This window comes from Cervus canadensis, chromosome 2, assembly GCF_019320065.1.
Source record: "Cervus canadensis isolate Bull #8, Minnesota chromosome 2, ASM1932006v1, whole genome shotgun sequence".
Taxonomy (NCBI): Eukaryota; Metazoa; Chordata; class Mammalia; order Artiodactyla; family Cervidae; genus Cervus; species Cervus canadensis.
In genome coordinates this window covers 48,319,608-48,346,217 of record NC_057387.1, presented here as the reverse complement: position 1 = coordinate 48,346,217, position 26,610 = coordinate 48,319,608, and the positions used below count along the sequence as shown (strand labels likewise).

The following is a 26,610-nucleotide window of genomic DNA, read 5'->3' as shown; positions in this document are numbered from 1 at the left end:
TTTTTCCTTTCTTTTCCAGGATGAAGCCTAGAATCGCACACTGATGTAGTTGTCTGTTTCAATCTGGAATAGTTCTTTAGTTTTTCCTTATCTATCATGATTTTGTCATTTTTGAAGGATACCTACCAGTTACTTTGTAGAATGTCTCTCAATTTGGATTTGTTTGCAGTTTCATCAAGTATCAGACAGATTAGACTAAGTGCTAGAGAAGCAAAGGAATTTAACAGCAGGGCCTACTACCCTCAGGGAGTTTACCATCTAGGGTAGGCTAGGCAGGTACGAAGGTGCGGCGGGAAGGCCCCTAACCCAGGCTTGGAGCGCTAAGGCAAGGCTTCGTGAGGGGCACATGCTCTGGACTCGGAAGCGTAGTCAAGGAGCAGGCAGAAGTGCTCATTCTACTTAATTAACATTTTTTTTTTTCTTTCTTACAAAAGTAATACAGGTTTGGTATGAAACAACTTCCTAGGATAGGAAAGTGAAGGCCGTTAATAATCCTCCACGCTAGTGTTCACAGTCGCTCCCTGTCGGATCACCAGTCAGGAGCCGTGGGACTCCGCGGCTCTGAGGGTCTGTCGGGGGAAGGGGAAGGCCAGCACCGGTCTTCCCACCAGCAGGGGGAGACACACTGCCCTCCGGCTGACCGGCTGGTCTCTCTTCCACACGTCGCTGGCGTGATCGTCGGCGCTACATACTGCGCCTGCGCGCGCGCCGCGGCCTTTTTCCCCCACGGAGCCGTGCTGGTTCTGCAGCTCTGTGACAAGCCGCGGAATCGGGGTTCTGTTCCGCAGGATGGTGAGTGGGTATCCCGCTGCTGGGCCTACAGATGCGTGGGGCTTCCCTCTCCTTGTCCTAAAGCCCGCCTAGAGTCCATTTAGCGCGGCGCAGGAGTCGGATGGCGTTAGATTGCCGGCTCCGCTGTGGTCGGGCTGCAGCTCCCAGCGTGGCCTTAATGGCTGCCTCGGCGCTCAAGCTTAGTGGGGGGAGGGGTTGAAGAAGACGGGAGCTGGGACAGGGGGTTGAGGATGAGGTGAGTATAGTAGACAAACGGTGTGGATAGTTCTGGCTTGGCAGAGGGGAGCTGCGGCAGGCGGCCCGGAAGGGAAGATTGCACGGAGTCGGTCTCAGACTACTGAGTGGAGACGGGCTGTGGCTTCTCGGACCCAGCTCCGCTCCTGACTGGTGGGTTTTCCGAGCGAGCGTCGGGGTCGGCAAGTTGTTTGGAAAACCTGTGTTACTGGGCCGAAGAAGTGGCTTTTAAGCCCAAACCGTCAGTAAAACCTGGAGGCTGTGGTGTCTTTGGGCCCCGAAAGAAAGCCCATTTAGTTTGGTGTGCCTCTCCTGCTTTTTTCTCTAAACCTTCGCTGGTACCAGATTTTAGTGAATTTTCGGGTGGTGTGCTGCTGTAGCTTGTGGGGGACTGTTGTTTTGATCGGGAGTAATTGCTGAATATGTGCCTGGCCAGTTGTTTCCTGACAAGTAATTTAGGTTTTTGGAAAAAGTTCGTGGAAAGAGGGAAAATATTAGGTTCACGAAATGGGACAGCATTAAGAACAGACTGACGTTTGCAAAATAGTTGTCTTAAGCAAAAGTTGGACACAAGGATTGTTGTTGGTCCAAGAGAGGGAATGAAAGTGGAGAGTGTTTAAAACTTTTAATAGTGGTCATTTTATATCTGGTTACTATAATAGTAAATTGGCCTGTTTGTTTTTTCATTCCTATTTTGGCGCTGATTCATTTTTATTTTGTTGTTTGAGACTGTCAGTCTTGATAGATGGGAAATAGAAGAAAAATGATTTGATTTGATTTCTCAGATTTGAGAAAGTGATGGCTTTCTGGATTCACTTCTGAAGTTTAGGTTGTTACTTGTGACAAAGTTGTTACTTTGTTACAAAGTTAACTCAAATGTCAAAGGTATCAAGCTAAAACATTTATCAAAGTTTTAATAACTTATTCTTTTATCTTAAAGGGGTTTGTGAAAGTTGTCAAGAACAAGGCCTACTTCAAGAGATACCAAGTGAAATTCAGAAGAAGGCGAGGTATGGTCAGGTTTTCGTATTCTCAGTAGGAAGATTCTGCTTTGTAGCCGAGTGGACTGTTTTAATTTATTTTTTTCTTTCAGAGGGCAAAACTGACTACTATGCTCGGAAGCGATTGGTTATCCAAGATAAAAATAAGTACAACACACCTAAATACAGAATGATTGTTCGTGTAACGAACAGAGATATCATTTGTCAGGTAAGTTGTATTTTAGACTTAAATAATAGTTGGTAACCTCCACCCCACTTCTTCCCTCACTATGCTAGAGACATACTTGGGAAGCAGAACAAATGTATGCATTAGGTCCGCCTAGTTTGGTGCCTGGCCCTCCGAAAAACGTTCACTGAGACGTTGTAGGTCAGAAGGTGGAACCTGGAAAATTGGTACTGTTAAGAAAAAAATACTCTGAAGATCAGCTCTTCGGCAATCCTACCCTAGTTTAATCCATTCATTTTGGGGGGTGCGGCTAGAGAAATTTATGGTTCTGTGCTATTTTTGGGGGGTGGGAAGATAAATTTAAGACCTAGTAGAAGGTTCTTGCCCATTGTAATTCCAGTAGGATAATATAATTTGTTATGAAGAGGTAGGTGGGTGTGAATATTAGACTCTTAAGTGTTCTTACTCCTGTATATTGTTTGAAGTAGTTTTAGTAAATATGTATGAAGGTGTCTCCATGTAAAAGATTTTCAGGAAAAAAAAAAAAAAAGATTTTCAGAAAGCAGCAGTTTGCTCATTAGTTCAGTTTAGTCTCTCAGTCGTGTCTGACTCTGCAACCCCATGGACTGCAGCACACCAGGCTTCCCTGTCCATTACCAACTGTAATTTGAGACATTTGTATTGTGGCATTTGACTCAAACCTACCTGCTGTAGTTGATGAAGCCGTAAATCTGTAGTTGAAACAGTGAGTGGGTTTAACAGAGACAAGTCTTAAGTGATGCAGGTCTGTATCTGTTTTTTAAGTCCTTTGATAAAGAAGATACTTGGGACAAGTAATCAGTGAAAACAGATTACTAACCTCATTTTTCCTTTTTTATAGATTGCTTATGCCCGTATAGAAGGAGATATGATAGTTTGTGCAGCTTATGCTCACGAACTCCCAAAATATGGTGTGAAGGTTGGCCTGACAAATTATGCTGCAGCATATTGTACTGGCCTGCTGCTGGCCCGCAGGGTATGTACAACATTATTTCAGTTGGCATACTTTGGAATTAGCTCACTGGAGTTGTCTGCAACATAGATGGTTCATACATGGATCAAATACCTTCAACTATGGGGACAGAGGAGTGCCTCTTGTTGCCCGGTGGTCTACAAGGGCAACACCACAGAAGATAATTTTATAAATACATTGTTTCTAACAGATACACTTTCTAATCTGGGGAAGCCTTTTTTTCTCTCCAGTTTTCTTTCCTGTTAGGTGTATCTAGGCAAGTAGAATTTTCTACAGCGATGGATGTCTGTAATCTATGCTGTCTGATGTGGTAGCCACTAGCCACATATATTGAGTGCTTGAAATGTTTTTAGTGCTACTCATAACTAAAGTTTTTAACTTAAATATGAATAACTGGCTGTGGCTGGTTGGTGGCTAGTTGTTGGACAGATCTACTCAGAAGTGTAGCTTTTGTGAGCATCAGCATATGTTAAAATTGCAGCGTGTTCTCCACACCTTCAGAAATTATATTTTGATAGGATGTTCACGTGATTTATATACATGGTAAGTTTTGAGAAGCAGTGCCTTAAGCTTTTGGGGTGGGGGTAGGCATTGGTGGGAGTATTCAGTTTTGTTTTAATAATCTTTGCCTCTGGGTGGCAGCATTTCCTATAATACAGAAAGGAAGTGAAAGTTTTTTTTTTGCCTTGTTTTTGTTTTCTTGGTTACTGACCTTGTTTTGCATTGGGATTGTTAAGCTTGTGTCATTGTTGGGGACCCACATCTTCACTGGTTATAAACATGTTTGGATGGGGAACACTGTGTTTTATATGAGAGCATTTTAGTGCAAAGGCACTACTTGTGAAATCATAGCCACCTGGTGTGTACTAGCAGAGTAGTGGCTTAATTAATATAATGTAGTACCTTCATAGAGAAAAAAAGATGTTCTTTTAAGTACCGTGTCCTAATTGATTGCTACAAAAATGAAGTATGGACAGTGTAGCCAGTTCAGAAACTTGTTAAATAGTTATACTTGTGATTAAAATTGGATGTCTGAAATTTCTTTAAAAGTAGGTTGGGATAAAGAGAAAAGTGAATTGGAAAGAATTCTTTTGTCTATTAAAGTTGTGAATTTTGAGGTGTTTTAGAGTTTGAATATATTCTGATAAGCATTTAGACTGGCTTCTTTGTTAATAGCTTCTTAATAGGTTTGGTATGGACAAAATTTATGAAGGCCAAGTCGAAGTGACCGGAGATGAATACAATGTGGAAAGTATCGATGGTCAACCTGGTGCCTTCACCTGTTACTTGGATGCAGGACTTGCCAGAACTACTACCGGGAATAAAGTTTTTGGGGCCCTAAAGGGAGCTGTCGATGGAGGCTTGTCTATCCCTCACAGGTAATAATAGTATTCAAGACCACATTTCCTGGACTCCAAAACTGCACTGTTTCTAATTAGTTGGGCTTTGGAGAAAACTGAACCAGTGAAAGTAATAGTAGTATCATTGTGTACTTGCCATGTGCTGGGTACTGTGTAAAAGGAACTTGGCAGGGTGGGAAGGAAATTGTAACATGGTTTATAAATGAAGAGACTGGGTTTCAGAAGTAAAATGAATTGTCCAAGGTTTTAGAGCCAGTAAGTGGAGAAGCCAGTGTTGAAACCACTACCTTTTTGTGTGGCTAAGTTTTGGTTGAAGTAAAGTGAAAGTTGCTCAGGCGTGTCTGACTCTTTGCCACCCTGTGGACTATACAGTCCATGGAATTCTCCAGGCCAGAATACTGGAGTGGGTAGCCCTTGCTTTCTCCAGGGAATCTTCCCAACCCAGGGATTGAACCCAGGTCTCTTGAATTGCAGGGGGATTCTTTACCAGCTGAGCCACAAGGGAAGTTTTGGTTAGAAATGAGCAACTCTATTCCACCAATACTTCCCCTCCCCCTCACTTGCCTTTTTTGGCAGGGGAGTGGTAAACAGTAAAATACAACCTAACTGGCACTTATTTCTATAATGTAGGGGGTTGTGGGGGAGGGGGTTGTGTCTTGCCAGTTATCTTGCAAGGCACCTGTTAAATGTAATCTGGAACAAATCACTTACCGTGTGCCCTGAGGCACCACTAAGTAATTGTAGGTTTTCAGGAAAGTAATTTTGAAACGTGTGTATGAAATATGGAGAACTAACTTTATAGTGGCCTTGGTTCATTTAATGGTTTTTAAAGGTGCTTGTGGCATGATTTTCTGTCCAGGAATTCAGAAATTAGCTGCTGAATGATGATATCCCACTAACTGAGCAGTCAGTAGTTGGTCCTTTGGTTGCATATGATGCAATTAATTGTTTCAAGACGGGACTGATGGCAGCTACTAAAATGAATTCCTGCTAGTAAACTTACTTCAACCAGTATTACTAAAATATGGGAAACTTTATTTCAGTACCAAACGGTTCCCTGGTTATGATTCAGAAAGCAAAGAATTCAGTGCTGAGGTACACCGAAAGCACATCATGGGTCAGAACGTCGCAGACTACATGCGCTACCTGCTTGAAGAAGACGAGGACGCTTACAAGAAGCAGTTCTCTCAGTACATAAAGAACAACGTGACTCCAGACATGGTAAAAAACTTTTAAATGCCTGTATTGGTGAATTTATAGAACCAGGTTTTCTATCTATTTGGGTAGATACGTTAATACAGTTTTATTTCAGGTTAACAGTTAAAATTGAATAAGGGCATGTTCGTAAGTATAGACAGACCTTAAAAAGCTGTTTCTGGCTTAAAATGAAGTTGGGATATTGGGCCCAGGGCAAGTTAAAAAGTCAGAAAAGATATGAAGAGGAGCTAGGCTTGTCAGCATGCTTTTAGGAATCTTTTAGATGCTTAAGGATGGCAAGCTTCAAGCATCCACATCTAAAGCATTTGGTGGCTCTCACGCATTTGGCTGTTCTATAGTTAAATTCATTCATGTGGTCATAGTTATAATCTACTCTGATATGAGGTGCTACTTACTAAACTTCCCTCTTTTTGAGATAATAGGGGAAAGGGTTCATTCTTCATCATAGCCGATAAGTGCCATGTTGATTGTCTCAGTGTCTCAGGCATGCACATAAAAGGAGAGGGATGGGTCTTATCACTAGTTGTGTGTGATGTTGCAGAAGTGAAAGGGCCCATGTTTTCAAAAGTTAGTTTAATGTTGTGAAGTTTATCACCCCTAAAGTTGAGTCTAAGGGCTATCTTTATAACACATTGAAGTAATTGAAGATGATAGTGCTAGTTTTGATAATGAGGGTATAGAACACCAAAATCACAGATTATTGTAAAACCTACAAATATAGAATTGTATGTAAATTGATAGATTATATGTTAAATAATTGTTATTAGGTTCTTTCTGCATAGTTTGTATTTTGGTATACCTATGTCTAAAAATTATATTTAAAATAGAATTATAATTGGGGGGAAGATCACTTACTGTTATTTGTATGCTTAGTACACAGTCTTAAGACTGAATGAACACTATAGTTCTGAGTTTTTGAGCTAGGAAATGGGTAGTTTTATATTAGTAATGTAGATGTGTGTTAATTTTCACATGAGTATATTTCTTTATGTTACTATTGACATCACCCTAGTATTAAAAATACCTTTTAATTTTGACTGATTCTGCTTTGCCTGTAAAACTTCTTCCTAAGCCATAACATGTGTTTTCAGATGTGTGCTTCCTAATGCTTTCTTAATGCATGTTATACTTCAGCCAGACCATTCTTTGGCTAATCCTTTTACAGTTAGCTCATTCATTTTATCTGTAGAGGCCTCTTTGCTTATGTGTGCCTCCTGAAATCTGCAGACATCTGGTGTCTCCAACAGAAAGTGGTCTTTTTATAAACTAAATTCATGGTGTTATCTACATACATGGTTTTATTTCCTCTGGAATTGATCTTGTGGAAGAAATGAACTGGGTTGGTTAGATTTGTTAAATGGCTGCATTTGAAATCATTAAATTTGTTAAATACAGTAGAGACCTGTAATAGCTAAGAGAAGTAGAGAAATTAACTTTCAAAAGGGATTTAGGTATTTGAGGTCTCAAGTGCTGTTTCAAGTTTTTGCATTATTTTCCTTGGCTAATGAGTTTTATACAAATGCATGTAATAATTGCATGTTATTCATGTTGAATAAGAAGTTGTAGAGATCTGGATTAACTTGACTCATTCTTAAGGAAGAAGGTAATTGTTACTGAGTTTCAGGCATTTTATTCTTCATGATTTGATCTTCCTTGTGATTGGTAGTCATTTGCTTGGGTTAGGGAGTATGGAAACCATTCAGAGAGTTGCAGCATTGTTTTTTGTTAAATTTTAGAACAAAATTCTCAGTAATGTTTCTAATAGCCTTTCAGGATTTTCTAGGGAAATTGAGACCTCTTTCTGATTCCACTAAGACCTGATACTGCCAGATATGGTAATTTGTGGTGATAGATCAGGAGGTCCCTGGTATGGGATCCTGGGAATAACTTTTGTAAAGACCTATCAGAAATCAGTGGAAAATAGAAATAATGGGGAATGTGGGAGAACAGAGATGTATTTGGCATTTGTTTGTTGGCCCACATATTCTTCATTGTAACCTCTTAAATGCTGGCATGTATCTGCACTTGAATGAAAGAATTTAGGTTAGATGGTTTTAAGTGAGCATAGTATGTGTTTCTACGGGAACAATTTATTCTGAACCTGACTCAAGAAGTATAGCTGAACAGCTCAGAAATTTTTGTGTTTTTTTTTTTTTTTTGAAGATTAAGTTATGTTTTGTGAATAGTGTCATATTGCCTGTGGTAAAAACTGGGACTTAAGAAAATGTGGTTTTCATACAGATACCAACATGGACTTAGTTTAACTCCTTTTGAGAATCTGTCTTGGACAAAATAGAGCAAGCAGTAGAATAGTGTGTCGTATTATTGTTTAGGGCATATGAAATGAAACCAAGTACTGTTTGCTTTGCTTTGTTTCAGATGGAGGAGATGTATAAGAAAGCTCATGCTGCGATACGAGAGAATCCAGTGTATGAGAAGAAGCCTAAGAAAGAAGTTAAAAAGAAGAGGTGTGTATCTCTTTTTTTGAGGGGGGGGGGAGGGAAGAAAGGTTGGGAGGGGTTCTTGCCTTGTTGCATCTCTCTCAGACTCTGAAGTTGTGCAAACTCGATCACTAGCTCTGCATGATGTTGCAGAGGTGAGGGGAACCAGGTTTGCTAAAGCAATTGTGGTGATAGAAATGTATTAGCCTCGGATGCTACAGAGGTGGCTCATTCTATCCCAGTACATTGTAACCACTGGCCGCTCCCCCGCCCCCCCCGCCTTTTTTTTTTTTTTTTTGGGCTATGTTGCATGGCACATGGGATTTTAATTCCCTGACCAGGGATTGAACCCATGCCCCCTGCATTGGGAACTTGGAGTCTTAACCACTGGACCACCAGAGAAGTCCCAATTACTGCATCTTTTAATAAGCTAACTAAAGAAGAGAATTACTTTCTACTAGTCTTTCACATTTTGATCTTTGGAGTAGAAAGTAATAATGAGTCTAAGCATTATACTTAAATCTTCACTTGATTTTTGGCCCTGTGATGTAATAGGACAATATCACGGAAATTGGAATTTGGGAAAGTTAGACTAAGACCATAAATGAGTACATGTGTTGAGAATTGGATTGTTTGACTTTTAAAGTCTGTCTTTTTCAAAGTTAAATATTTTCTGTGCTCTTTAACTATGAAAATTACATCCCTTTCTTTTCTTTTTGTTTCCTAGGTGGAACCGTCCCAAAATGTCACTTGCCCAGAAGAAAGATCGGGTAGCTCAGAAGAAGGCAAGCTTCCTTAGAGCTCAGGAACGAGCTGCCGAGAGTTAAACCAAACCACAATTTTCTATCAAGATTTTTCAGATAAGACAATAATAAACTTATTGAATAAGCAGCTGTTTGTGTTAAGCTCTTGTTAATGGGACTTTGGAAAGCACCTGACATAGCCAGTATTTTCCTTCCAGAAACAAGCATAGCTTTTCCCAGGGCTTACATATTGCCTGAAGGTTCATATCTGCTTCTTGGGCATCAGTTCCTCCTGACAGGAGTTAATTCAAGTCTGGCAAGCAACAGACAAACCTTCCACTAGAAGTATTTCTTCAATTCATTTATTGTAACCACATGATAAGTGGGAAGAAAAAGTACCTTCAAAGTTTACAATTTTAAAGTAAGAAAAACTGATGTTAATTCATGGCTTTTTCAGAGGAAGCTGTCCCATGAAGGTCATATAATTTTAACATATTCATTTTAACCAGGTGAAAGGCTATGAGCAGAAAATACTGGGTCTTTCTCACAAGAGATGTTTCTTTTTATAGAGTTGAAAGGCACATGCCAGATCTGAATAAACAAAAGAGCACATATCAACCCTTGTATGTCAAATTTATATGACAGAGTGTTAGATGGGTAAATTTACATGCCTCTTAAGAAACAGCTCTTTGGCCAGCAGGGAATAATGTTTGAAAACAGTTATTAATAGGAAGTTCTATGATTTCGGGAGTCCCACTCTGAATAGCTCAGATTCAAGATATGTGGAACTGTTAGGATGTGGCCTAAAGATGCGCCTTTTGAAGGACCAGTGGCTGGTTACTAAGATACAGATGCTTTAAATCTAGGATGATGAAAGCTCATCCATATTCAGCCTCTGAAATTGGCAGTTAGTTACATATTGCCAGAAAGAATCTTCCTGATGGGTTTCAAGTGGGTAAGGGCCACTCAACATTCTGAAGCCACGTAAAATTTGATATATAAATGGATTAAGTGTATAATACAAGAAACCATGCTAGTAACCCAACACCTGTTTATAAAGGAATAATTTTAATTTACCTGCTTTGCAGTCTTAATTCCTGTTAATGTGCAAACTTTACCATGCTAAGACATTAGTAAATTTATAAATTTTCTTTTTTAAATAGCAGCTTCAATGCAGACACAATTTCCAGCACTGATATTTGGCTAACAAATCTACAAAATACTCTTCACTGTTGATGTTTATGGAATGAGGCTTTTCACAGTATTATATTTTAAGTCATTAGTCAAAATAGTTACACAGTGGATGTACTAGGAAGTGTACCAAGAGTTTCTAAAAGGACAGGAATAAAATTTTTTGGACCTTTTGATCCTGTAACTCCTGCCTTCAGCAGTCAACATGTATTTTAAGATGATGGCTTCCTTAGGACCAGGGGAAAGGAGTTTTGTTAACACAAGCCATGTAGAAAAAATGATGAATAGTTTTCTTTTGAAGTGCTAAGTTTCTTAAAATGGTCACAATGTCCAAATGAACTAAGAGTCATTTGTGTAGGAAATTTTCTTCCACAGTAATGTTTTTAGGTTATTTAGTATCAAAGAATGTTCCATTTCCATTTGATTTGCTGTGACTTTGAGAGCAATACAAGAATACAGCTGCTTTTCTAATTCCTCACGAATTTCACTTGGAGCACCACGCAGTAGGTAGTCTTTGAGTAACTGACAGGCTTTTGCCAAGTTTGGTTGTATCACTTCTGAAGTACACTTCATTGTACTCTGATCACAGCTAGTTCGACAATCCGTGCCATAGACACAGTCCAGATCAGACTCACAGTGACGATCCTTTATAAGTTCTTTCAGGTTTGTCTCTGGCACAATTTTTCTCATGTCCACCATTTTCAAGTCATATTTATCATTATATCCTAGGTTTTTGGCACTAGTATCACACATGAGGAAGTTTCCATATGGGCCATGGAAAACATCTTCCACAAATTCTAAAAGTCCTATGGCTATTTTAGCCTTTCTAGGCCATGATGGTGTGAACAACTGATCCATGCTTCTTCTGAACCCAGATGGTATAAAAAGTTCAATGACCCAGGGAAGGCTTATTCCATAAAGAGAGGTATATTCAACGCTTTCCATCACATAGAGATCACCACAGAATCCCATTAATTTGGGGGTGTGTTCTTTATCTTGAAGTATCACCATAAGAAGAAATTCATTTAATTGAAGAAGTGCCCATGCTGACTTTGCTTCCCCCAAGGAAACCTGGCCATCTTTGTCTCCGTCAGCTACTGTCAAGATGAGGTTAACCAGTTCAGAGAGGTTCCCTTGGTCACCCAACTTTGCCTGTAAAGATAAGAACTTGGCTAATTACACAGAAGGTATGAAAAATGAGTATCCCATGTGTAACATACATACTAACTTCCTTTATGGGGATGATTACCCTGCTAAGTAATAACCTTGCTACTGAATACCCATAGGAGATTTAATACATTCCCAGATATTTATAATATTTGTCAAGTCAAAACTATGCTTTAGGTACTTGCAGTAAAACCCACTTTGCTAAGTATATTTGTCTGTTAAGAAATGACCACCATAACTCCCATAATCTCCTTAAACCCTGTAGATAGTTAATCAAGCCATTAATTTAATTATTCTTGGCCTTGTTCATACTTGGAAAATTGCAGTGTAAGTTGCCCATATCCAAAGTTATAAAGGTCAACTACAAATTACTATCTCTTATTTTGTAATTGTTTTACATTTCATTCAAGTATATTGTTCCAATAGTAAAGGTTAAAAAGTATTTCCTTATGAATGTTCCCTGGCACAAAACAGTCTAAAAGTATAAACTGTCCAAAGAAAAAGATTTTGAGTGAGAATATGAGTGCAATGGAAATGAGAAAATATTCTTTTCAGAAGTGTTACTTTCATCTTTTAATATTTCTATTTAATTCTTTAAAAAAAAAATCTGGGTCTACTAATTTTATTTCACCTTTTTAAAACCAGTGTACCCATTATAATGTCAAGCTATAGAGCAGCCCATCTATTTAATGAACTCTCACATCTGGACATTTTTAGCTATAATAAGTAATGTTAAAGTAAACACCCTCCTTTTTTTTTTTTTTTTCCTTTGAATTATTTCCTCAAGATATCGTCCTTGATATAGGTCAAAGAATAGCAGCATTTTTATGGCTTATGATGAGATCCTGCCAGCTTCTAGAAGAGAACCACATCATACCAGCAACATATGAATGCATATACTTACTTTAAAGAGACTGTAGACCATTTCTTTGAATTTCTGGACAGTAGTTCCCCTAGTTGGCTTATCAAATAGCACTATTTCTTTTCTTGGTTCCAATTCTGTACCAAAATCAAGATGAAGTGCTTGTTCCATCTGACACTTCACAACACCTGGTAGATTATCCCAAATCCCTAAATATATCTGTGAAAAGAATGACAAATTACGCTTTAGGCAGAGTAGAAAACCTCATCTAATCTACATGATATTTTTAGTGTCCTCCTCCTCTTAAAAAAGGGGCTTTCCTGGTGGCTCAGCAGTAAAGAATTCACCTGCAATGCAGGAGACTGCCTTCAATGCAGGAGACACAGGTTTGATCCCTGAGATGGGAAGATCCCCTGAAGAAAGAAATGCAATCCACTCCAGTATTCTTGCCAGGATAATCCCATGGACAGAGGAGCCTGGTGGGCCACAGTCCATGGGGCCACAAGATTCGGACACGACTTAGGGACTAAACCACCAACACCTCTAAAAAACCACAAATGAGCAACAAAACATCGACACTGAGCTGATTTTCTTTCTGAATTGCAAATATGAAATCATACTTCAAAGCTTTTTTCCCTTAATTTTCCTAATTAAAAAATATTGCATACCTAAATATATATGTATATTTTTACCATGATCAATTTTATTGTTTTCCAGGTTTTTTTTTCCCAGTTTTTAAATCATGCTAAAATATAAAAAATAGAACATTTACCATCTTAACCATGTTTAACATACAGTTCCGTGGTATTAGATTTCATGAACTTGTGCTACAATCACCATCATCTGTCTCCAGAACTCTTCATTTTCTAAAATTGAAACTATCCATTAAACAATAACTCCCTGTTTGCCCCCTTCCTCAGCCCTGCCATCCACCAGTCTACTGTCTGTCTCTGATTCAGGCTACTCACTCTTAGTATCTTATGTAAGTGTCCTTTTCTAACAAGCTTATAATGTCCTCAGGGTTTACCAAATTGTAGCAAGTGTCAGAATTTCCATCTTTTTTAATGCTGAATAATACTATAATATTTTGCGTTTCCATTCATACATCAATGGGCACTTGGGTTGCTTCCATGTTTTAGCTATTGTGAATAATTATGACTATGGATCTACAAATATATCTTTGAGATCCTGATTTCAATTCTTTTACATATATACCCAGAAGTGGAATTGCTGAATCATAAGGTCATGTTACTTCTAATGTTTTCAGGAACTGCCAACCTGTTTTCTTCAGTGGCTCTACTATTTTAAAGTCCCAGCAATAGTGGGTTCTAGTTTTTTTACATTACTGCCAACACCTGTTTTTTTTTTTTTTTTTTTAACAGTAGCCATTGTGATGGGTGTGAGGTGGTATCTTTTTCTTTTTGGCCATTGCGTGGCATGTGGGATCTTAGTTCCCCAGCCAGGGACTGACTGAGGCCCCGGCAGTGACAGCATGGTGTCCTAACCACTGGGTGGCCAGGGAATTTCCCTCAGTGTAGTTTTGATTTGCATTTCCCTAATAATCAGTGATGTTGAGCATCTTTTCATGTACTCATTGGATATATGTATATCTTTTTTTGGAGAAATGTCTATTCAAATTCTTTGACCATTTTTTTTTTTTTTTTTTTAATTTTGGCTGCTCTGGGTCTTCCTAGGAGCGCATGGGTGGGCTTTCTCCAGGTCTGGCACACGGCTCTCTAGCTGTGGTGCATGGGCTTATTTGCTCCGAGACCTGTGGGATCTTAGTTCCCTGAACAGGGATGGAAGCCACGTCCCCTGCATGAAGGAGGATTCTCAACCACTGGACCAGGGAAGTCCAGCTGGGTTTAATACAGCTGGGTTTTTTCAGTTGTTGTGGAGTTTTAGGAGCCCTCTATATATTCTGGATATTAATCCCCTATCAGATATGTGATTTGCAGATACTTTCTCCCATTCTGTTTCTTTTTTACTCTACTGATATAGACCTTTGATGCACAAGGTTTAAAAATTCTTATGAAGTACAATTTGTCTATTTTTTCTTTTGTTGACTGTGGAAGAAATCATTGCCAAACCCAATGTCACAAAGCTTTTACCTAATATTTCATCTAAGAGTTTCATAGTTTTAATTCTTACCTTTAGATCTTTGATCTATTTTGACTTGAATTTTGCCTATGGTGTTAGGTAAGGGTCCAACTTCATTCTTTTGCATATGTATATCCAGATTTCCCAGTACTATTTGTTAAAAAAAGAGCTCTTTCCCTACTGAATGGTCTTAGCACCCTTGTCAAAAATTATATGACTGTATATGTGAGGGTTTATTCCTGGGCTATTATATTCCTTTAGTCTATATATCTGTCCTCATTGTTACTGTATAGAAATGCAACAGATTTTTGTGGGTTGACTTTGAATTCATTTATTAGCTCTAATAATCTTGTGGAATTTTTAGGTTTTTCTACAAATAAGATCATATCATCTATCAAGAGATAATTTTACTTTTTCCTTTCAAATTTATATGTCTTTTATCTCTAATTGATCTTGCCAAAATTTCCAGTACTATATTGAACAAAATTGGTGAAACTAGGCATCCTTGCCTTCTTCTTGATCTTAGGGGAAAAGTTTTCAGTCTTTCACCACTGAGCATGATGTTAGCTGTAGGTTTTTCACACAAGGGTTTTTACTATGTTGAAGTAGTTGCCTTTTATTCCTAGTTTGTTGAGTGTTTTTATTGTGAGTTTTGTCAAATGCTTTTTCTGCATTAATTGTGGTGTTCCTTTTCCCCCTTTGTTATGTTAATGTCATGTGTTACATTGATCAATTTTCATTGTTGAGCCATCAAAAGTTAAGAAGGATTGGTGTTAGTTTTTTAAATGTTTATTAGAATTCATGAGAGAAACCCAGATGTCCAGGGCCTTCCTTGTTGGGGGACTTGATTACTGATTCGCTCTCCCTGTTAGTCTATGCAGATTTTCTATTTCTTAGTAGGTTTTGTGTTTCTAGGAAGAATCTGCCCATTTCATCTAGATTATCCAACTTGTTGCTGTACAACTGTTCACTGTATTCTCACATAATCCTTTTTTTCTATGTAGAACTGATAGTAATGTCTTTGCTTCATTTCTGATTTTCATAATTTGAGTCTTCTCTCATTGTTTCTTAGTCCATCTAACTAAAAGTTTGTCAAATTTGTTGACCTTTTCAAATGATCAACTTTTGTTTTCATTGATTTTATTGTTTCTCTATTTTCTATTTCCTTGATCTCTACTGTAATCTGTATTATTTCCTTCCTTCGGCAAGGTTTAGATTTAGTTTATTCTATAATTCCTTACAATGTAAAGTTCAATTGTTTATTTGAGATCTTATCTCAATGTAAGTATTTATACTTATATAGCTATATATCTCAATGTAAGTATTTATACTTATATAGCTATAATCTTTTTTAAAGTCAAATTACACAGGAAGATGAAAAGTTCAACATCCATTTCCCTACTTCCCAGAATTAGTCATTATTAACTATCTAGCTATTTAACAATCTAACAATATATGGTGCTTTACATTATGCTACGATCTATTAATTTATTTGATTATCTTACTCGCTATAACAACCCTATGTAGTAGATACCATTATTACCCTGACTTCACTGATAGATAAACTGAAGCAGAGAGAAGCGAAGCAGTATGCTGAAGGGAATACAATGGTGGCAAACTAGCCTGTGAACCCAGGCAGTCTACTGTTGCTTATACGTAAAAAATAAATATGACCATGTTAATTAGTAATACTATTACTCACTCCTCTGCTTCAAACCCTCTAATTCAATCAGAATAAAGTCCAAAGCCCTTTTCATTGTCTGCTACGCTTCTTATAAGCTGGCCTGCTTCTCCAACCACCTACTGCCTCAATCTCTATATCCCATCTATGCAGGTCTTCTCTCTGTTCTTTGAACCTACCACCATTATTCCTGTTTCATGACCTCCTTCACTTGCTACTGGTTTTGCCTGGACTGTACTCTTAATGATCTTCATACAGCTCATTCCTTCACATCATTCAAGTCTCAGCCAAGAGGTCACCTTATGCTGACCTTCCCTAATTTCCTACCTACAGTAGATCCCTCTTCCCTCACAGGTTATTCTCTAAGCCATGACCTCATTTTATTTTCTTCATAGCCCTTATCACTGTCCGAAACGATCTTATTTTTTTGATGTTCTATTTTATTTGTTTATTGGTTGTGCCGGGTCCTCATGGACGTGCATGGGCTGTCTCTAGTTGCAGTGAGTGGGGGCTACTCTTAGCTGTGGTGCACGTGCTTTTCATTTTGCTGGCCTCTTGTGTTGCACAGCACAGGCTCTAGGTGCATAGGCTTCAGTAGTTAAAGCACGCGGGCTCAGCAGTTTAGGCTCCAGGGCTCAGCTGTTGTGGCGCGTGGGCTTCGTTGCTCTGCGGCATGTGGAATCTTCCTGGACCAGAGATTGAACCCGTGTCCTCTGCACGGGCAGGCCAATTCGTATCTACTGTACCACCAGGGAATCCATGAAATGACCTTATTTCTTTATTGACTCTTTATCATCTGTCTTCTTTTACATGAAACATAAGGCATATGAGGCCAGAGGTTTGTCTGTCTTGTTCCCCATGGTCTCTCCCAATGCCTTAGCAGTACTTAGCAAACAGCAGATACTCAAATATTGGACTTTATTTTGGAAAACTTCTTAAACATGGCTAGTATTATAGACTTAAAATCTACTTTAAATTTCTATAAAAGGAATGAGTATATTTCATCAACTCACCCTGTGTATATCCTATATAAAACATACCACATTTTGTAATTACTTTACTTATTTACTTATCTACCAACTGTTTATGTTCCTTATCCCTCTGGGATAACGTGAGACCCATAGGGAAATAATCTTATCTACCTTAATCACCCCTGTTTTCCTAACAACTAAAATAAGTGTATGGAATATGCTGGGACTAGGGGGTTAATAAATACCTGTTAGATGAGTGAGTCAACGCCTATACAATTGAATTGATTAAAATATCCTAAAGTTCCAGTTCAACAGTTCTTTTAATAAGTAGTTTAAGGTAAAATCAGATAGCACCATAAATCTGGAATGTTAATTCATAATGTCCATACCTGATTGTTGGGCTTGGTGGATAAGCATTTTCCAAAGTAAAGAGTTTCTGTAACACAAAGGCTATTACATGCAGGCCCATCAATAACTCCGGTCTTGTATTTGTCACACTAAAAACCAGGAAATAAAAAAGTAGTTAATAGAAAAATGTTCACAAAAAGAAACATATTAAAATATTTGCAAATGAAACAATCAACATAGGATTAATCTCCACAACATACAAACAGCTCATGCAGCTTTATGTCAAAATAAAAACAACCCAATGAAAAAATGGGCAGAAGATCACAATAGATGTTTCTTCAAAGAAGATATAAAGATGGCTGAAAAGCACATGAAAAGATGCTCAACATCACTAATTACCAGAGAAATGCAAATCAAAACTACAAAGAGGTATCACCTCACACCACTGAGAATGGCCATCATCCAAAAGTAACAAACAATAAATACTGGAAAGAATGTGGAGAAAAGGAAAGCCTCCCACACTGTTGATGCTGGTATATCACAACAGAGAACAGTATGGAGGTTCTTTAAAAAACTGACATAGGGCTACCATATGATCCAGCAATCCCACTCCTAGGCACATATCAGGAGAAAACCGTAATCCAAGAAGATACGTACACCCTAGTGTTCACTGCAGCACTATTCACAACAGCCAAGATATGAAAACAACCTAAATGTCTATTGACAAAGGAAAGGATAAAGAAGATGTGGCCTATATACAGTGGAATATTACTCAGCCATAAAAAAACAATGAAATAATGCCATTTGCAGCAACATGGATGGATCTAGAGATTATCACACTAAGTGAATTACGTCAGAGAAAGACAAATACCATATGGTATCATTTACATGTGGGATCAAAAAGAAATGATACAAATGAACTTTTTTACAAAACAGAAACAGCCTTACAGATATCAAAAACAAACTTAGGGTCACCAAAGGGTAAATGAGAGGCAGGGATGAATCAGAAGGATGAAGTGAACACACACACACTATTGCATATAAGACAGATAACCAACAAGGAACACTATATAGCACAGTGAACTCTATTCGGGATTCTGTTATACCCTATAAAGAAAAGAATCCAAAAGAATGAATATACGCATATGTAGAACTGAACCACTCTGCCGTACACTTGAAACTAACACAGTATTGTAAACCAACTATACGCCAATAAAATTAAAATTAAAAAAGAAGAAACATAGTAAAGACACCATAAAGAAATATTTACATTCTCTAAGAGAAAGTTCTGTGATAAAAATAATTCAGGCTTTGGATATGGACAGACTTGGATTTGAATCCAAGCTCTGCTCCTTACTAGTTACGTAACTATGAGAGATCTTATTGTGACTCAGGTGTGCACAGAACTTTGAAGTCATTTTTTTCCCACTTAGCATGGCCTGAGGTGGTATGGTACCTACTGCCTATGAGGAGATGGGCAGTCTATTTTTAAAAATGGCTCTATTTTAAAATGAATTAAAAAATAAAGTTTAAAATACCAAAATATTTTTAAAATAACAAGGCACTTCTGTCAACTTGTCTCCTTGATATTGCCCCAAAATAAGAAAAAAAAAAAAAAAAAAAACAGATGGGAATTCCCTTGTCATCCAGTGGTTAGGACTCTGCTCTCACTGTCATAGGCCTGGGTTCAATCCCTGGTCAAGGAACTATAAGATTCTACAAGCCGTGTGTTGCGACCGAAAAAAAAGAAAAAAGAAACCAAATCCTTTGACAAGATAAGATACCAATGTAACCCTAAGGCATAATAAATAAGGATGGCCTGCCAAATACAGTAAGAATCACACCAGAGTACAGAAGGATGCTGAGATTAAATACCTGCTGTGACCTCACTTCTCAAAGCTGGGAGAGCACTGACTACGTGGTATACCTGAGAGCCAGACCCACCTCTCCGGTTTGCAATGAAAGTTTTATTTGGCATCATGAAGTAGCAGGGCAAGGCAGTGTGTGTGTGTGTGTGTGTGTGTGCTCAGTCGTGCCCTGCTCTTTGCAACCCTGCAGGCTTCCAGGCTCCTCTGTCCATGGAATTTCTCAGGCAAGAATACTGGAGCGGGTTGCCATTCCCTTCTCCAGGGGATCTTCCTGACCCAGGGATCAAACCCACGTCTCCTGCATTGGAGAAAGATTCTTTACCTCTGAGCCACCAGGGCAAGGCAGCACTGATTAATAAAATCCTTAAAAATCTTATCTATGTTGGAGGCAGTCTGTAAATAAAATAAGGGTTGGGAGAGACTATATTATGAGCATCTCTGTAGTTGCTGAGGAGACAGATAGGCTAAAGCAATATGTGTGTCTCCGTCTCTCTGTCTCACCTTTTCTTTTTCTCTTAACACACACACACACACACAAAAATTCTGGGCCACAGGAGTTTCACCCCTCGCTCATTTCACTGCCTCAGTTGCTTCCTGCAAATAGCTGGTTGAAGAACTCCTTTAATTCAGTAATGAGTAATACTCAAAACAAGCTGGAGATCTATACAGCAAATCTATAAGGAAAAGGAAGAAAGGAATAGGAAGAGGACATCTCAAACAAAAATTTTTTCCAGAAAAATACTGCCGTGAAGCATAGCAAACATATTGCTATGAACTCAAAAGACTTAATGAAATAGTTTAAGACCTCAAAGCAGGAGACATGATGATGAGACAAAAGAACTGAATTTAAACGAAGTAAACAGAACTCAGAAAGGAAGAAAAAGAAAAAAAAAACAAAAACAGAAATTAAAGACATAGTATGAATGGGTAAAAGGGGGGTGAAGACAAAAATAACAACACAGGAAGACTTAGGAGGGCTAGGTTGAGAAAAGTGAGCAAAATAAGACAGAAATTTAAAAAGAACTAAACATAATTTGAGATAAAATTATAGATATAGAAGACAAAGGATATCCAGCATATCCATATATGGAAGAACAGAATGCACGGAAAATAAAAAAAAAAATCAAGGTAGAATTCAACAGAACTTCATATAAGTGAAAGAAGTCTTTAATATACAGATTGAAAGGACTCACAGTGTCCCAAGGAAACTGACACAGAATGACCCCTGTGACATATCCCACTGAATTTTACTGGACTTTGAGCAAACAGGCAAAAGATCAAGAATTTTTAAGGGAAAATAAATCAGATTGGACTCAGATTTCTCAACAGCTATCTTCAAAGGTAGTGCAGTGCCAGCAAAGTTTGAGAAAGAAGTGTGATCTTCTTGTGTCCTAATTTTCTCTTCTGTAAAAGGAGATGTAAATACTGCTTGACTTATAGCACTATTAAGAGCTATAACCATTTAATAAGGATGGATCACCTGTGATTTTAATAAGTGCTCAATAATAGCTCTTCTTATTTTCCATAGCCAAACTTTCTTTCAAGTAAAAGGCATCAAATATTTTTGAATATGTTAAGGATCAGAAGGTATAATTCCCATTAGCATCTCCTGAAGAACTATTAGAGAATGAACTTGAGGCAACCAAGAGATGAACACAGAAACTGCGCATGGAAGCCAGTTGAATGTAGGACTGGGATGAAAACCACCCTGAGAATCTATTTCATAATAACTGTTAACACAGTATTGCATAGTTACTAGATGCTTACCATGTATCAGGCACTGTTCCAGTGCTACACTTTTATTATGACAACAGCCTTGTGAGGTAGAACCTATTGTTACAACCATTATAAAAATAAGGAAACAGAAACAGCTATCAAGTAACTTGCTCAAGCTACAAAATGATAAAGCCAAGATTTCAACCTAAACAGTCTGGTTCAGAGCTCATTCTCTTAATCACTACTGTATATTGTTCAGAATGTTAATATTATAAACTATACCAGTAAATGTAATACAATTAACAATACCAAGAAGGGGAGATGTAAGAAGATGAGAGGTGGCAAAAGGATGTTGATTTCCTTATCTTTACTATCCAAGGTCAAAAGATATTATTTATTTATTATAAATCAAATAATAGAGACAGAGTATATTCAAAAGTATAGAGATGATAATTTGAAGAACTAATAATAATAATGTATTCATTAAAATGAGGTAAAGGAGATGGGATGAATAGAAGTATAATAATTTTGTCACTGCTTGTAGTGGGGAATAAATAGATGTGGCCTAAAGCAATAGAGAATAAGATATATCTTTAAAAGTTATAGTATAAGGCTAACCACTAGAAGAGCTAAAATCAGAATACAAACCTTCCTAAATTATCAAAAGGAACAAAAGCATAAAACCAATATATACCCTCTAGAGAAAGACACAAACCAAATCAATCCTTAAAAACAAAAAGTAGTCATAAAATGTGATACAGAACTAAGACATACCCGTAAATGTCAATGGGATAAGCTTACCTATTGTAAGAAAAATATCTTCAGAGAACAGACAATATCAAAAAAGTTGAAAAATAAAAGATGGTACAGGTACACCAGCCGAACACAAAGAAAAAAATTAAGCTACAATCTTATACCAGATGAGGTTGAATCCCCCTCTTTAAGTGAGGGAGCATTAAATAAGGCAAAAAAGAAAATGTTAGCATTTTTAGAATGTTAAAACATATAATTCATAATGATGACATTACAGTACTAATACTTTAATTGGAGTATAAAACTGATTTACAATGCTGTTGGTCTCTGCTGTACAGTGAAGTGAATCAGCTATATGTATACATATATCCTCTCCCTCACAGTCCTCCCCCTTCACGAATTTCTATAAAGTAAATCAAGTAATGTTAAAATTCATTACATGAAATCTATAAGAAATAGAAAAAGAAATAAAGAGAAAAGCATTAGAAGTAGGAGACCCTATTTCACTTTTCTTAGCCCATGACAGATAAAAAACGTTTACAAAAAAAGACACAGAAGAACTCAATAATCTGGCTAATAAGGTACATCTAATTGCCCTGAGAACAGACTTTTCCAAATGGCCATAGAACATCTACAAAATTAGACCAAATGTTCTACACATTCCACTAAATAGACATAGCAGAAAGCAGTATTCTCCAGTCACAATATGATAAAAAATTTGAAATTAACAAAAAAATCTACCTGGAAAATATAAAATATTCTTTTAATTCTTGAGTCAAAGAAAAAGCCTAAATTGAAATTTTAAGCATATGGGAATAATAAATAATAATACATTTTTTTAAATATCAGAAACTATAGCTAAAACCAATTATAAAATTGAAAAAGTGATTTAGAGAAGAATGCAGTCTTCAGTTCAATCAATTCAGTCGCTCAGTCGTGTCTGACTCTTTGCGACCCCATGGACTGCAGCCCGCCAGGCCTCCCTGTCCACCAACTCCCGGAGTTTACACAAACTCATGTCCATTGAGTCGGTGATCCAATGCCATCCAACCATCTCACAGTCTGTCGTCCCCTTCTCCTCCCGCCTTCAATCTTTCCCAGAATCAGGGTATTTCCAAATGAGTCAGTTCTTCGAATCAGGTGGCCAAAGTATCGGAGTTTCAGCTTCAACATCAGTCCTTCCAATGAATATTCAGGACTGATTTCCTTTAGGGTGGACTGGTTGGATCTCCTTGCAGTCCGAGGGACTCTCAAGAGTCTTCTCCAATGCCACGTTCAGAAGCATCAATTCTTCCACACTCAGGTTTCTTTATAGTCCAACTCTCACATACACACATGACTACTGGAAAAACCACAGCCTTGACTAGACGGACCTTTGTCGGCAAAGTAATGTTTCTGCTTTTTAATATGCTGTCTAGGTTGGTTATAACTTTTCTCCCAAGGAGCAAGTGTCTTAATTTCGTGGCTGCAGTCACCATCTGCAGTGATTTTGGAGCCCCCAAAAATAAAGTCTGCCACTGTTTCCATTGTTTCCCCATGTATTTGCCATGAAGTGATGGGACCAGATGACATGATCTTAGTTTTCTGAATGTTGAGCATTAAGCTAACTTTTTCACTCTCCTCTTTCACTTTCATCAAGAGGCTCTTTAGTTCTTCTTCACTTTCTACCTTAAGTGTGGTCATTCGCATATGCGAGGTTATTGATATTTCTCCTGGCAATCTTGATTCCAGCTTGTGCTTCTTCCACCCCAGAGTTTCCCATGATGTACTCTGCATATAAGTTAACTGAGCAGGGTGACAATATACAGCCTTGATGTACTCCTTTCCCGATTTGGAACCAGTCTGTTGTTCCATGTCCAGTTCTAACTGTTGCTTCCTGACCTGCATACAGATTTTTCAGGAGGCAGGTCAGGTGGTCTGGTATTCCCATCTCTTTCAGAATTTTCCACAGTTTGTTGTGATCCACACAGTCAAAGGCTTTGGCATAGTCAATAAAGCAGAAGTAGATGTTTTTCTGGAACTTTCTTGCTTTTTCAATTATCCAACAGATGTTGACAATTTGATCTCTGGTTCCTCTGCCTTTTCTAAAACCAGCTTGAACATCTGGAAGTTCACAGTTCACGTACTGTTGAAGCCTGGCTTGGAGAATTTTGAGCATTACTTTGCTAGCATGTGAGATGAGTGCAATTGTGCGGTAGTTTGGGCATTCTTTGGCATTGCCTTTCTTAGGGATTGGAATGAAAACTGACCTTTTCCAGTCCTGTGGCCACTGCTGAATTTTCCAAATTTGCTGACATATTGAGTACAGCACTTCCACAGCATCATCTTTTAAGATTTGAAACAGCTCAACTGGAATTCCATCACCTCCACTAGCTTTGTTTCTAGTGATACTTCCTAAGGCCCACTGACTTCACATTCCAGGATGTCTGGCTCTAGGTGAGGGATCACACCATCATGATTATCTGGGTGCTGAAGATCTTTTTTGTACAGTTCTTCTGTGTATTCTTGCCACCTCTTCTTAATGTCTTCTGCTTCTGTTAGGTCCATACCATTTCTGTCCTTTATTGTGCCCATCTTTGCATGAAATATTCCCTTGGTATCTCTAATTTTCTTGAAGAGATCTCTAGTCTTTCTCATTCTATTGTTTTCCTCTATGTCTTTGTGTTGATCACTGAGGAAGGCTTTCTTACCTCTCCTTGCTATTCTTTGGAACTCTGCATTCAAATGGGTATATCTTTCCTTTTCTCCTTTGCCTTTTGCTTCTCTTTTTTTCATAGCTATTGTAAGGCCTCCTCAGACAACCATTTTGCCTTTTTGCTTTTCTTTCTCTTGGGGATGGTCTTGATCACTGCCTCCTATACAATGTCATGAACCTCCATCCATAGTTCTTCAGGCACTCTGTCTATCAGATATAATCCCTTGAATCTATTTGTCACTTCCACTGTATAATCATAAGGGATTTGATTTAGGTCAAATGGTCTAGTGGTTTCCCCTACTTTCTTCAATTTATTCTGAATTTGGCAAGAAGGAGTTCATGGTCTGAGCCACAGTCAGCTCCCGGTCTTGTTTTTGAAGACTGTATAGAGCTTCTCCATCTTCGGCTGCAAAGAATATAATCAATCTGATTTTGGTATTGAACATCTGGTGATGCCCATGTATAGAGTCTTCTCTTATATTGTTGGAAGAGAGTGTTTGCTATGACCAGTGCATTCTCTTGGCAAAACTCTATGCAGTCTTAATTACATTAATAAACAACACAGAACAAATGAATTAAAAAATCTAAAGTATGCAGAAAGAATGCATTAACCAATATAAAATAAAGACTATGGCTACGTTCCTGTAACTGAGAGAATTCCTCTGATCTTTATCTCCTAATGTCTACTTTAGATCTCCTTGCTCTTTCCTTGTTTCTGCAATTACCTTTTGTTTGCTCCTTCCCAGAATTTTCCCTGTCTGTCTGGTTCCCTGAGTCTGATGACATTATACTGCTCACAGATCAGTCTTGCCCACTTCTAGCTCTTGGCATGAGGCAACCTAGTAGAGGTTTGCAGTGACTGGATTTCCTCTTGTATGGGATTGGGGCTGAGGATGATTTCTTGAGCCTCTGATTCTGGAGACAAATTTTTTTTACCATGCCCCTCAGCATATACGGTCTAGTTCTCAACCAGGGATTGAACCTGTGCCCCCTGCATTGGAAGCAGGAGAATTCTTAACCCATGGACCCCCAGGGAAGTCCCTGGGGACATAAATTTTTCATGATCCCAAAGAAATAGCCAAAGCATAGTGGGCTTTGGTAATTACTCAATACTTGGAAAGGCCAGCACAGGCTAAGCAGACCTATTTGCTCTTAGAATAAGGATAGCCCTAATAGAGATGAGAGTCTTGCTCACATGTAGAGTTAAATACGAACACCTAGAATCTGTTGCTCTTTAGCTATCACTAGCAGAAGCTCTTGGGTGAGCCCTTCACCATGCCTCCTTTCTCCTTCAGACCAGGTTGTAACCAAGAATATTAGGTTTCATCTTCATAGGAGAAGCAGTCAGGGGGGGACTCCATGGGGAGATGCTCAATACTTTCTCATCCAGGTTAACCTCTGGGGATTTTGAGGAAATGCAGAACCATCTGCTTGGTATCGGATGGCCAGGAATTTCATTGGCATGTTTTTTCCACTGAGGGAAAGGTGGTAGGAGTTCTTGGGTATGACTTAGGAGTGAAACCTTCTGCAGGTATAGTTTAAGGTTTCTAAGGATTTTAGATCACAGAGACTATAAAGCTTATCTCTAAATGTGCAACTACTGAAGCCCTTGCACTCTAGAGCCCGTGCTCCACAAGAGAAAGTTAGTTGCTCAGTTGTGTCTGACTCTTTGCAGCCCCACGGACTACAGCCCACCAGGCTCCTCTGTCCATGGGATTCTCCAGGCAAGAATACCGAGTGGGTTGCCATTCCCTTCTCCAGGGGATCTTCCGGACCCAGGGGTTGAACCCAGGTCTCCCACGCTGTGGGCAGATTCTTTACTGTCTGAGCCGCAACTGGGCCTGCCATAACAAGAGAAGCCAATTGCAATTAGAAGCCTGTGCACTGCAACAAAGACACAGTGCAACCAAAAATAAATGAGTAAATAAAAATTTTAAAGATCTCTAAAAAAAAAAATAGGGCTTCCCTGATGGCTCAGTGGTAAAGAATCCACCTGCCAACGCAGGAGACATGGGTTCCATCCCTGGTCCGGGCAGATCCCACACGCTGTGGAAAACGAAGCCCACGCACCGCAGCAGTTGAGCCTGTGCTCCAGAGCCCCGGAGCTGCAACTACTGAGCCCGAGCACCCTAGGGCCCGTCCGTGCTCCACAACAAGAGAAGCCTCGGCAGTGAGCCGTGCACCACGACTAGGGAGCAGCCCCCCGGCCACAACTAGAGAAAAGCCCACGGAGCAACGGAGACCCAGCGCAGCCATACATAATTAAATAAAATTATTTTTAAAACCTATA

The 26,610-nt window shown here is 38.6% G+C and overlaps 2 protein-coding genes and 2 non-coding genes across 6 annotated transcripts in view; 3 read left to right on the top strand and 1 right to left on the bottom strand.

Moving 5' to 3' along the window:
- The first annotated feature begins 664 nt into the window (after positions 1-664).
- Positions 665-9,116, top strand: RPL5 (ribosomal protein L5). Of its 2 annotated transcripts, none has more exons than XM_043460631.1 (8): positions 665-792; positions 1,967-2,036; positions 2,120-2,235; positions 3,074-3,208; positions 4,382-4,584; positions 5,610-5,787; positions 8,167-8,252; positions 8,953-9,116. In XM_043460631.1, exons 1-8 carry the CDS (start codon positions 790-792, stop codon positions 9,050-9,052), a joined length of 891 nt encoding a protein of 296 aa, XP_043316566.1. In that variant the 5' UTR covers positions 665-789; the 3' UTR covers positions 9,053-9,116. The 2 variants fall into 2 exon arrangements, with proteins under 2 accessions (XP_043316566.1, XP_043316565.1); XM_043460630.1 differs by having other exon boundaries at positions 8,164-8,252.
- On the top strand, positions 5,443-5,538 carry LOC122437493. The gene has a single exon (XR_006268308.1). It is a non-coding gene; the product is annotated as a small nucleolar RNA SNORD21 (small nucleolar RNA).
- Positions 8,342-8,474, top strand: LOC122437498. The gene has a single exon (XR_006268312.1). It is a non-coding gene; the product is annotated as a small nucleolar RNA SNORA66 (small nucleolar RNA).
- Positions 9,117-9,308: 192 nt separating the features above from the next.
- DIPK1A (divergent protein kinase domain 1A) overlaps positions 9,309-26,610 on the bottom strand; it is a 117,312-nt gene continuing 100,010 nt past the window's right edge. For both annotated transcript variants that reach the window (XM_043460628.1, XM_043460629.1), the window contains 3 exons: positions 17,330-17,437; positions 12,231-12,407; positions 9,309-11,311 (listed from right to left, as the gene is read on the bottom strand). In XM_043460628.1, coding sequence (XP_043316563.1) covers positions 10,499-11,311; positions 12,231-12,407; positions 17,330-17,437 — 1,098 coding nt within the window. In that variant the 3' untranslated portion in view covers positions 9,309-10,498. The remainder of the gene's footprint in view (positions 11,312-12,230; positions 12,408-17,329; positions 17,438-26,610) is intronic.